General features: G+C 30.1%; 1 protein-coding gene across 4 annotated transcripts in view; it reads right to left on the bottom strand.

Moving 5' to 3' along the window:
• Positions 1-13545, bottom strand: part of LOC116773247 (uncharacterized) — a 222593-nt gene that overhangs the window by 14192 nt on the left and 194856 nt on the right. For all 4 annotated transcript variants that reach the window (XM_061528402.1, XM_061528399.1, XM_061528401.1 and 1 more), the window contains exon 3: positions 826-1025. In XM_061528402.1, coding sequence (XP_061384386.1) covers positions 826-1025 — 200 coding nt within the window. The remainder of the gene's footprint in view (positions 1-825; positions 1026-13545) is intronic.

Genomic DNA, 13545 nt, shown 5'->3' with positions numbered 1-13545 from the left:
TACATGGTACCAACCACAGTTTTCAAGTTTACTGTCGGTCTTCATTTTACAATAAGAGTCTTAACCATTGAACATTTCACATATTCGAAAGCAATTTTCCGAAGCTTGGTTGGTAAATTTCTAAAATTACTTCAGTTCACACTAAATAACAGCAGTGCTTCGATATAAAGAAATATCTCTTTTTTTATAGTATACTTACATAATAACTAAAGCAATATAAATATATCCACAATAAAGAGCTATATTAATGGTTTACGTCTAAAGAATTAATTGTTATATTCACATTCAGTACTAATTCGAATAATGTTAAATGTATCCATTTGAATATTAAGAATCTCCAACAGCATGCAAAACTATTATGTACTAGGGAAAATGTTCTTATTTATATATTTTTAATCGTAACTTAATGTTGAAATCCCTATAGAGTAAAAAAAATTACAATACCATAAAGCAAAATCTAAGTTCTGATTGTAATAAAATTTCGTTACTACAGTTTTTGTATTTGATTTCACTTTGGTTCTAAAAGCAGTAAAAGATATTTTTTGATTCTTATATAGTAGTAAATTAGAAATAGTATTAATGGATTAGGTTTCAATTGCGCGAAAGAAGAAAAGAAAAAAGAGTAAATTTGAGTTTAATGGGATTTGGAGCTTTGAGCCGTTGAAATATTAACACTTACAGTCTCACTAATACAATACGTATAAAACCAGAATCATTTCATATATATTTCTTATTCAGTCAGACTATACACTTGATCAGGATTACAGCAGTAATTTACAGAGAGAAACATATTTGTAACTTTAAAATAAAGTAATATTAACTTACTTGTAATCATATCTAGCATAACAGTGTCCTAGAAGGCGACATTCTATTGTACTGCAGGCCTTTGGACCAGGTTCATCATTGGGTCCTCTCACCATGTAGGTCATATTGAACCCAAAAACTGATAGGAGACCCAGAGCTCTCAGCTGCGTACCTTCTAGTCTATTCAAGGTAAGCTCGACGACGAGAACTGGACTTTGTACCTGGTAAATAAAAAGTTTTTGTCAATTATAGATATATACATATTCAATTATAATTTATACAATAGTTATAATATGAATGGTTGTTTTTGTGTGAAAACCTATTTTAGCATCAATCCCTTACTTTTTAATATGTATTAATTATGAGCTATAATTACTTGGTTCTATTAAAGACAAAGTTAGCAACTTGCACGCAAGTTATGTCCATGTTACAGCATCTGTTGTAAATTATTTGGCAAATATAATTAATATCCCTTGTATTTTTACGAGAATGTCATATAATAAGTTGAATACAATGTTTTCAGTTAAGCTCATCCAAAAATATGATGAATCAGAAAATTCACAAGTTTTCCTTATGACTGATGTTTAAAGCATAATATTATACCCGAGACCAATCAAGTATAAAATTATCTTTAATGTTTGGATAGTTTATTCCCACCATTGTTCAGTATAACCTTTGGAATGCTTGAACTGGTTGTAATAATACTTAAATAATAATTTTTATGTATATAAACTTTCCGGTTACATTTGATTTTAGAAATATCATTCTAGAAATCAAAAATTTGGTTAAATATAGGAGCCAACGTTTTTACAAATCTTTAAAACCAATTGATTATATCGAGTTACTTACCATCTTGGTTTCTCGTATCTACAATATATATTTTGCAAAAATAGTTTTAACGTAAAATTTCATTACACCATGGAACCAGAAAAATCTTTTGAAAAAGAATCTTTTTCCATTCAGCTCTATTAAGCCTTATACATAGGTTGATCTACCTTTTAGGTGACTTGTCCAAATTAATAGTGGCAAGGGAAAATTGTTGATTTGTATTATTTTTACGACATAATCTTTTTATTATTTAATGATCAAAGTGTGCAAAATTTATTATTCTATGATATGATCTCATATTATTGTATGAGATGTGGCATAAGCAAATATTTTAGTGCAATGTATAAAATTATTACATTAAATACACAATAAAATTATAATGGCATTCATTTGAATTAGATAAAGATAATCTCTTATTATTTTTTCTATGGCATTACTACTTTACAAGAAACTGCCCCAAAATCCTTTGCAACACCATGTTCAAGAGAGCAGCCAGGGGTGGGGATACTACAATCTTGAAATTAAGCTTAAATGAAATACTCTACTACTCTCTATAAAATTTTGTACATATTAAAATTCAGGATGACTGATGAGCAGACTTCATGTAAATACAACAGTAATTTTGATTTTTTACTTAAATTAATTGAACATGTAACTTAAGTCCACAAGAGTGCTCGGTTTGAAGCTAATTAGGAGATGTTCCGAATAACAGTTTGTAAATGCGGTCTAAAATGGGTTCGTCAGGTGAATAATGCATGGAAAGCTTCGTCGTTGAAACTGAGCGTATATTTAAGCAAAGCGGAATGAATTAAAAAAGATTGTAAAGTTATTATTATGATATACGTTTCATTACCATATTGAATCACCTCAATTTAAAACTGTCATTAACTGTAAATTTGTATTATAAATTAATTTTTAAATATTCGTAATACTCAAAATGTAAAAATAATATAATACAAGATATTAAGCGACGTCCACAGATAAAAATGAACGGTCAATAGGAATTATCGTAAAGAAGAAAAGTCATTATAGAAGGTGCCAGAATTTAAAACGGGAATAAATTTGACCATATGGAAAGGATGTGTAAAATTAGGATGATGATATTGAAGGGTTATTGGACCTGGTATTACGGCTTTCATGCAAGTAAGCATTCCCGTAATGTTGAAGAGACCACAATTAGATTTTCAGAAGGGAAAATTTTTGCAAAACAAGGAGCCGTAAGCTAGAAATATTTTAAATAAAGAAGAGTTTTCTATCCCATGTTTAAATATTATTAATTTAAATCTTAGTTTATTTTATATTCATATAGATTAACTCGGAGTTCATCAGGATAAACTTTTATATTGTAGTTTTATTATTAGAATGTTATGCATTTAGCTTCGCTCACGATGGTAAAGTACGCTTAACAACTAACTTAAGTATTCTTCTCTCCTTTTTTAAGAAAGCTTAAATGAAGTATTAATGAGATTTAGGACTTTTGCCTTATGACATACTTCTATAGGGTTTTCCATTAAGGGCGCTTGATCTTTGAAATGCAAAAAAAAATACATGTAGGAAAGATATTTGCAAAATTTTTTTTTTATTTGGAAGGTCTATCGACCCCATTATGTATGGAATATGACATCATTCAAATGACCGCCACGGCTTCGGATGGTGGCGCGCACACGAAAGGTCCAATTTTCGATGACTCTGGCGCACAAATCGGGCTGTATTTGATCGATGGCGTGGCGTATGTTGACTTTGAGGGCATCGGTGGTTTGCGGCTTGTTGGCATAGACCTGCGACTTAAGAAAACCCCACAAGAAAAAGTCCAGCGGGGTCAAATCGCACGATCTCGGTGGCCAGTTCACGTCGCCTCCGCGCGAGATGACCATGACCAGAAATTGCTCGTGCAGAACTTCCATCGTAGCGTGTGCTGTGTGGCACGTAGCGCCGTCCTGTTGAAACCACATGTTGTCCAGATCCATATTCTCGATTTCAGGCCAAAAGAAGTTGGTTATCATCGACCGGTATCGCTCACCATTGACGGTGACGGCCACACCATTATCGTTTTCGAAAAAATACGGACCAATCACGCCTCCGGCCCAAAATCCGCACCAAACAGTCACTTTCTGCGGGTGCATTGCCACTTGGTGAACCTCGTGTGGATTGGTCTCGTCCCAAATACGGCAATTTTGCTTGTTGACATAGCCATTCATCCAAAAATGCGCCTCGTCGCTGAAGATGATTTTTTTGCCAAAATCGGCGTCAACTTCCAACTGCTCTAATGCCCAGTCAGCGAACACACGGCGCTGTCTATGGTCATTAACCTTGAGCTCTTGGGTCAGCTGGATCTTGTACGGGTGCAGGCTCAAGTCACAACGCAAAATTCGCCAAGTTGTCGTCTGCGAAAGGCCGAGTTCCTGTGCGCGACGCGGAATTGACTGCCGCGGGTTTTCGAGGACACTGTCGCGCACAACGGCGATATTCTCGGCAGATCTCGCGTTACGTTGACGCACGGGAACCGGCTGATTGTTAACTGACCCGGTTGACTCGAATTTGTCCACCAATCGACGGATAGTCGACTCGGCAGGACGATCATCGCGACCGTAAAACGGGCGAAGTGCGCGGAACGTTGCTCGAACTGAAGACCCATTTTCATAAAACAATTTTATGATTTGCACGTGCTGCTCGACACTGTAACCTGCCATGGTGGTTTGGGAGGACGGAATGAATATAACACACTGCATTTGACAGCTGTCACTCAAACAACATGGCCGCAATCAGCTGTCAAAGTTCAAGCGTCCCTATTGGAAAACCCCATATAATCAGCCTATTACATCTCTTCAATTGTTTTCCCATAAGTATAAAGCTAAACCCTAATTTAAAATCTTGTAGAAGAGCAATGAGCAATGAGCTTCCGCTCCTGTTCCTGCCAGCTTTGTTGCAATTTCTTTGTACCAGCTTTAACAAATTAGTCTTTTCAAGACAAAGATTCCTTTGTCAGCATATTGCTGGTAAAAAGTACCTTTGAATTAAGACAATTTGAATAAAATTATAGCACTGAATAGAGAATTGCTTCAGGACAAATTAAATAGTTTTTTTTTAAGACACGATTGACATTGAAGTTTGGAATGGAAAGTGTGTTTTATTAAATTTATAACTTCATTTCGATCGTCGAATTAATAAATGTATAATTTGTTCAAGAAAGGTTTATTCTTTATTTTAATTAAACTATATTGCTATTAAGCTAACAAAGAATGAATAACTTCCAGCCATTCTATTTATGTAAATTCAATCGAGTCGTTTCACTTTAAATAACAATGTACTAAAGTGACAGTGTGGATCCAATTGTAAATTGTAATACATTGTCTTCAGAGATTAGAGAATTCAATTTTGAGAAGCAAATTGGATATATAAGGAAACATATTTTATATTGGCAACTATTTATTTGAATTAAAATGTTTGAATTATTTTATTATTTAATAAATTCATGTTATATTTTAATCATACCTCTTGACGCTCTGAAAAATACAGAAAGAGTAATACTACGAGACACGCATAAATCATCTGAGTATCTTGTAGTTGGTAATTAAATTTTCTGGACTATATTAAACACGACCCATAATGTAAAACTAGTCAAATTAATTTTAAATTTACCTTGTAGGATACTTTTATAAACAACATTCATTATAAAATATTTCTTTTACCTTAAAACTAAATATGAATTATTCTGTTTAGTAGCAATACCAGTGCTGTAGAACTATCCTGTTAGTTGCCTTGTCTTAAATGAGGACAAACTTTCTAACTTGCATCAATTCATAGTTACAATACTCCACAATTTCAATATAGGATTTACAAACGGTGCACATGTTCTAATCTGAAGATTTTCATAAAGATTCGTTACAATAACACTTAAAAATATTATTTATACGTTAAAAGTTTCGAGGTATATATTTTATATAGGTATATTATAATAATTGGTAATTAAATATGTACAATTATAGCTTTACTTTAACAATTACAACGTTATAACTTTAATGCGAATCTGATGATGTATAGATGTAAACTCGTTTGAGTTCCTGCGGGTAATCCCCGGAAGCCCATCTGACGTCATTAGTACTGTATACGATATCCACTGTCAGTCATCAGTCTCTTGATGTCTAATGTAATGGTCAATTATGGGTAAGACATATATTGTCAAATACCAACAAAATTTTACTAAAATAAATGAATAAAAATTTATGTGACAGATATAATGCAATATCGGGGAATAAAGTGTACACAGAGAATCCGATTTATATTTCCTATATCCATTAATTACTTGATGCCTTTATCGTTTTAATCGGTTTACCAAAAAAATATGTAACGATTGGCGTAACGTATTAAGGAGTAGCATAACTTTTTCTTTATTGTAACTTGAGTCGTTTCATAGGCTTAAAAGTCGTTTCGTGTGATATCAGTATCGAGCTAATGTTTTGAAGTTTCTATGTTCTCGGTGAACTTTTTATATCGCTGAAAATTTTAATTTTAATTAAAATATTTTATAATCACTCTAGTTCTTGTTTTTAGTATTTATATTTTTAGTTGACTAAATAAGAATTTGCTTATTTTTTAAAGAATCTCAATTTAACTTTTTATCTACGATGTACTAAAAATCTAAGATGCTTGCCCTGGTTGGGGTTGTTCAGTTAATTTTGGTTCATACTAACATAATGCAAAGAAGTTTGTATTAACTTCATTCTCTTTTATTTCTCGACGACCAAAAAATGTATCCCTTGAAAGGTTACGGTACGCAATATAGTAGTTTTTATTATAGTAATGGTGTTATAAATAACCCTCCCTCTAGTGTTGTACTTGAGATAAGGAACAATAATAAATTAGGGCAGGACCAATCCAACGTCATGATTCCTATTCGATGTTCTCATTTTATAGTGAAGAAAAAAATATAAATTGATTTAATTAATTAATTTGCGGTATTAACAAAACAATGAACGTTATGACTAATAGTTATGTGTTTAAAAGTCACGTGTACCGTATCCCGAAAAAGATACAGCTACTCTTTATATATGTTGGAACAAGTAAACCGACAGTTTTGTAGTCTTGAGTCAAGCCCGTGGGGAGGCTGGCTCAAACATTTTTTTTAAATTTGTTATGACTTATGCTGTTACCTGGACATACGGGCCTGAAAGGCCCGAAGCTGTAGGCCCTCCTGAGGATGCCTTTAAAAGCCTCGGCCTACGAAGTTGTTGATTAGAGATTTGCATTAGGGAATGCAATAAGATGCGCTCCTCAAACGACAGAATGCCGGAGCAAAATGTATGTAAGTGTACACGGGGCTTCGTCTTCACCGGCGAAGATAATATGTGTGTTCTTGTGGTGTTAAATGTAAAAAATTCTTACAATTTTACAATAAAAAGTAATCTTATATTTGAAAGGTTCACACATATGTCAAATAATCTAATAACCATTATTTTGATATTATAATAACTATCAAAATAATATCAACAATGGTTTAAATAAAACCACACGGGTAGCTTTAGCGAAACAAGTTGTCAGATCCAATTCGTAGATATGTAGATAAAAAACAATTAAAATAAAATCAATGTTCTTACGTTTTTCCCAGAATTGTATGAACAACCTTTTTTGTAATGTAGTTGTATGTATATATTTTAATCCAAATTTAAAAACAAACCTTTTTTGAGTAGCACTAAAACCACCTTAAGGATGTCCTTTTTTTAATTGTTTTAATTTTAATATTTTATCAAAAATTTTAATTGTTTATTAACGGTACGCAAAATAACTGTAGCTTTAATGAAAAATAGCATGGAAGGTACAGTATCCATTTAATCATTTTATATAGATCCTCAAATTTACTAATTTATAATGCAATAACATTTATTTAAACATATTAAATATAGGAATTTAATAGCACAAGCAATCTTTAGTAGACGATTAGTTTCTAAAATCGATACGCTGACAGTACTTTGTAATACCCTATGAATAGAGATAGCCGATCCCAATTCAAAGCTATTGGATGTAGCTCGCTGAACTGCTTCAAATTGGGAATAATATGTTTTCACCTAAAATCATTATGCTTTGGCCACGTTTAGTTCGATTAGCAAAATATACGTTGACTGAATACAAATAGGGATAAAGATTGAAAAGGAAATCAAAAAGTTTCTCGTTGTAAGTAAATTACACAAAAATTTGTCTTGAATTTATTGGTAAATAAAAATAGTTTTGTATTACCTTTTTCTTTAACTATTCAAAAGTTGATATCTACAATTTTTGCAAACATACATTTCAATAAACTATAACTTTTATTTCCTCTTCGCGTGAACACGATTACTGAAATGTCATTGAAACTGAAGAAAAGATAAACTCGTGTTGTAATGGACAATATATTGTTTTATGTATTTAAAAGCGCAGAAAAATCCTGTAAGGTTTTCATATAAAGGAACATTATAGAGTTTAAAATAATTTTTTTTATTTTATTCATTGGACAAATATGGCCAAACAAAGTCTCAAACGAATCTCTTCCTTTGGATATAATTAATAATTGAAACTGGTGAAACTATCTGTTAGAATAGATTGTTTGTTTGTTGATTATTATAATTAATTTATAATTAAAATAACCAACCAACTAAATTAAACTCCAATTGTAAATTGTGTTCATTATTCTACCATAATAGCGCCAAAAGCTTCACTAACCAACTATTAATACATAGTTTTTTTTGGCTATAAAAGTTAAAAAAATATACAAAAAATTTAAAGGTGTACGACGAAAATAAATAAACAAGTAAATTTAAATTATTTTATATGGAAATCAGTATACTAGTACACTTTTTCTATAGTATACATGGTTCTTATTGTTATATTTCTTACTATATTTATATTTATCGTATGTCAATATTACCATGTACGTTTCAACCCTTACATGAAGAAACAACTAAGAATATACTAAATATTTTGTTTCAGTTACTGAGACAAAATAATTTTGAATAAGTAACAAAAAGTTTAGCCAGAAATTTTAAAATTAAGTTATTACCACAAGTATTTCAGTAAATGATGCTCAAAAGTTCGGAAGGATTAAATCTTAGAATTCACTAACAAAAATTTAATAAACAGCACCAACATAACTTAATAATTTCCCTTTTTCTTTATCTTGATTTTCATATTTCTGCCGTTATGGTCAAAAATTTAAATAATGTTGAGGTAAATATTTGTACTGAGAATGCAATAATTTTTATAGGATGGAACATTTATTAGTCCTGGTATGTTTTCAGAGCTGCAATTTGAACTTACGAAATGCGAGACCTTACTGTTATCTTGTATTCTTCTTCCTAAAGCTACATTGAAATACACATTTTGTTTTATCTTATTATTATTAAGAAAGAAAGCTTAGAAGATGAAGAGAACAGAAGGACAAGTTTACTTAATATCACAGGACTGAAGTAAATTTTTTTTAATTCCATTTAATATATTTGTATGACAAACGTGTATCTACAAATACAGACATATGCTATCTTTTACATATATTTTATAATTATTATGAATTTTCACAAATAAATTGATATCTTCTAATACTTATTATTACTTCTACATCCTCTTTCTTCACACTAAAATCAAAATTTTAATAGGGACCTTAGGCAAAGTGATACAAGACAATAGTCAATACATTGTGTCTAAGATATATGAAACGTAATTAACTAGGAGAGAAAGAGAGATAGATAAAGATTCTCAGCCGCACTCTTTTTTTTCTCACAGTAGTATCAAATAACCATTTTCAATTCTATTCATATCGTCACTCCATAATTTTCTTTGCTTAGTTCTCTTTTTAATAAAGAACTAAGCAAAGAAAATGTTACTTTCGGTTTGTACATACTATGTTTACTAGTGTGATATTATATGTTATCTGAAATATTCGGAAATTATATGGGACATATATAAAGTTTAGTTTTTTATTCAGTGGCTCTATTTGACCTATTTTTTGAAATTTCTTTTGTGTTACAAAGAAACTTCCAGCTTTTACCTATCGTCAGCGAAGATATCACAGTGCATTATTCATTACTTTGATGTTCTAAGATTTTGACGGTATTCGAAGAAGACAAAAAAAAAAAGAAAAAACAATAGCCACGTCGAGGTCAATGCCGGACGAGATCGTTTTACCGTGATCACAGTTTCTACAAATATTTACTAGAGAAAATCTTAGATGTCATTAAGAATAAGTAATATATTGATATTTTAGCTCATAAAAAAAATAAATAATAATTTATTCTTAATAAATATTTAAAGTTCGTATTTAAGTAAATACGGACTATAATTTGAAACAGTTATTTGGATCTGCTGTAAATATTATATTTAAATTTTTTTATAACTCCATTAACGCTATGTTGTTTGAGCTTTTTCTTACACAATGGATAAAATAATTTTATTTTTATTTTATGTTGTTAAGAGATAAATATAATTTAAACCGTAAAAAATTGCAATCTCAATAAAGTAACCTAACGAGCAGTTTAAAAAAATTACAGACAAAACTTTTAATAAAGTTGATTATCCTCCTTGAAGAAAACATTATTTAAATCTTTATTACTAAAGTTACAGGAGAAACCTTTTTTGAAGTTTCGATGAAAGAGAGTGACTTTAATAAAAAGGAAGCCATCTTGCATACTTTAGATAATAGCCTTTGCTTTATTGAGATTTACTTAATAGTCATGGTAACATGGTGTAAGATAAAATTTTAAAGTAGCTCGGGTCATGATAGGAATTAACTTTAAATTTTTAACTTGTTCTCAATACAATATTCAATTCTGTCATACCAAATTAAGGGATTTTTTTTTCTCAAACGTTTTATTTGATAATGGAATTTCCCGGAACGAAGTCATCGCTTTCTTCAAAGCTTAAAGGGACTTTTGAGTTTTATTACCTCCGGAATTAAACCGTGAAAAAAAACCAGCTATTTACTTTTTATTACTATTGCACTGAAAGTTTCAAATCATTTTCGTTACTTGCTTAAATATTTTAATTAAAATGCACTATCATTTAATCCTTCCCTGTTTTTTCATTAAAAATGCACAAATAGCTATTTGCGATATTTATGATTCGTTTTTGCATTTTATTTGGAAATAATATTACAAATAGGTACAATAAACATAAATTATATGTGCGAGCTAAATTAACACAACCAAGGCTACCTATAAAATAATTTTATTTGTTCCGGGCTCATATTTCGTAACTCTTGTTACTCGTGTTCTTTTGGCCCCATTCCAAATAGGGATGAATTCAATAGTTATGAGGATTTTGCAATTATTTGGTATTCTACGAGTGCTGAAAATGACGTAGAAGTTTGTAAAAAAACAGTGAAATTATATTAGAAAGAATTTCTTTGCTCCCAGTAAACGTTTTCTCTAAAACTAGAACAAAGAGTTTGTTCAACTAAATCAAAGATTAATGGTAATAAATTTTTAAGTTAATCGATGCTGAATGGTTAATGAGAATATAAATTAAGTTTGAAAATTTTGTTACATACCAATTAGGTATATTTCGCAGCTTGTAAATGAAATTAAAAAAATTGGATTTATTTATGAATGAACACTTTTTTTTTACACAAAAATGTATGATAAATGTATATAAAGTCCGCAAATCCTTGATTAGTTAAAGATGTCAATTTATTCAACGTTAGTGTAAGTAATAGTATTAAGCAGACGACAAGTTAATTCTTTAGAGTTTAATGTAAGGCGCTTTAAGTTGCTCGGAAAGTCGTAACTTAAGTCTGTCTGATTTCATTTATAACATTTTGTGCTTCAATTCAAACAACTGACTAGAGCTTAGTAAGAAGTTAGATCTTAACAGTTATTTTTCGGTGCACTTTTTGTTAGTTACGATTCGAAATACCAAAAAGAAATTACAACCTATGTGGCTTTTTCTACAATATTTCTATTCTTCATATTAGAAGGAGATGATTTCTTGTTTTTGAAAACAAAAAATAAATATCATTTAGGAATCAGTAATTAAAGTTTATTTTTTGTTCGCAACGGTTCTCTTATCTTTTCTTAGGACTATATTAAACCGGACTGTAAATAAAATTTTGAAATTTGGAATTTATATTTCGTTTTGAATATCCGTTATTTTCAATAGTCCTAATTGTAAATATATATATATATATATATATATATATATATATATACACGGTTAAACTGCTACGAAAGACGGCCAACTACAGTATATAAATAAATAATATTTTATATCTGCCGGGACATTACTTTATTGTTACTCTTTAACATTAATATTCAAAAGCTACTTTATATTACGGAAGCCCGAAATGCAGTTTACGGTACGCTTCTTCTGAAATTATCTAAAATTTGCATAAATATATTCATTGACTTGCTTTCATTAAATATTATGAGAATGTAAGCATTGGACTATAACAGTTTTTAATTGTGATTAAATTTATAAATAAATTGTATAATTAAATATAATATAATTGTATAATTAATTATAAATTTATAATTGTATAAATATATATATATATATATATATTTATACACATATACATATACATATTAGTATGATGACTACTGACATTTGGCAACACACATAAACAAGGGTATAGTTGTAAACCATACTGGGTACCAAGCTTCTCACCAGTAGTGAAATCTTACATAGATTGTTACTCAAGCTTTTAAACAGGAAAATAACAAGTTTAAAAAATACCATTTATTTTAACTTTCGCCTTTGCGATTGGTATTACGAATGCAAAAAGACCGTTAACACTACATCATAACTATTCCAATTTAATTTTAGTCTTACGTATATAGTAGTGGCAGGAGAATAGACCTGCTAAAGCGCGTTTCTTCTTCTTCTAAAAAAGGATTTTACCTTTAGAAACATACAATAAGGTTACATGGGTTAACTAAAACAAAGCCATGCATTTCTATACGTCTTGAGCAATAATATATTTCTTATATGTTAAACATAATCAGACCTGTCGCATTCAAACCCTTAGCTGGTAGTACTCTGGCCCATGACGGCTGCATAAAAATTATAATTTTTATAATTTTTATGTCACAATATATTCAAATATTTAAAGAAGTTCAATAGAAAACATATAAATTTTAAGTGTGTTGAATTCTATTTTGTAAACATTCTAAAGCTTCTAACAGCTTCTTGCTAGGTACATAAATTTAAGATACAAAGGCAAAATCGTTTGTTCTTCCTTACTGGCAACTTCGTGACTTTTGGGCGGTATATTTTCTGATAAAATTCCAAAATTTAGAGTTGCAATTTAACACCCATGAAAAAGTTTAATGAAATTATTATCGAAACTTTATCAAAATTAACTGATCGCAAAGAAAATTCTTTTGTATACTACAACTTTTAAAATTAAAGTTAACAACCTTATTGAACTTGACGCGTTGCTTTGCTTACTTTGTTGGCTTTTGCGCAAAGTTTGTTCATTTATTGCAATTATAATTGCAATACCATAATGATCTCCTGTTTTAATACGACATTATGCTCCTCTGTGATAAATAAAATCAATAAAAGATATTCATCACGCAAATCAATTTAGAATCGAGTCAATGTTTACAGTATTATCTGATTAGTTTAAAATACATGCGTTGTCTTTATATTAAAACTCAAAAGTAAATAGTATTAAAAAGAGTATATTTTTATTCTGCTAGCAAATTATAAATATTGCATTGATCTGGGTTTACTAGTTCGCAGTTTTGTTTCGTATAATCTTTTGGCAAATTTCCAAAATGGTCAGTTGTGACGCTACAACAAAGAAAAACTCATCAATATTAAGCTTCTTGTGTTAAATGTTAAATATGTATGAAAGTTATTTACTTCAAATGAGCTTTTACTCGTCTTTCACTAAATATTAATTTTTGTATCTCTTAATCAAGTTTAAAATAATATTAACGCTATTCT

The sequence above is a fragment of the Danaus plexippus genome (genome assembly GCF_018135715.1).
Source record: "Danaus plexippus chromosome 18 unlocalized genomic scaffold, MEX_DaPlex mxdp_20, whole genome shotgun sequence".
NCBI lineage: Eukaryota > Metazoa > Arthropoda > Insecta > Lepidoptera > Nymphalidae > Danaus > Danaus plexippus.
The sequence above is the reverse complement of the archived record's forward strand: the minus strand, read 5'-3'. Positions and strand labels throughout refer to the sequence as shown.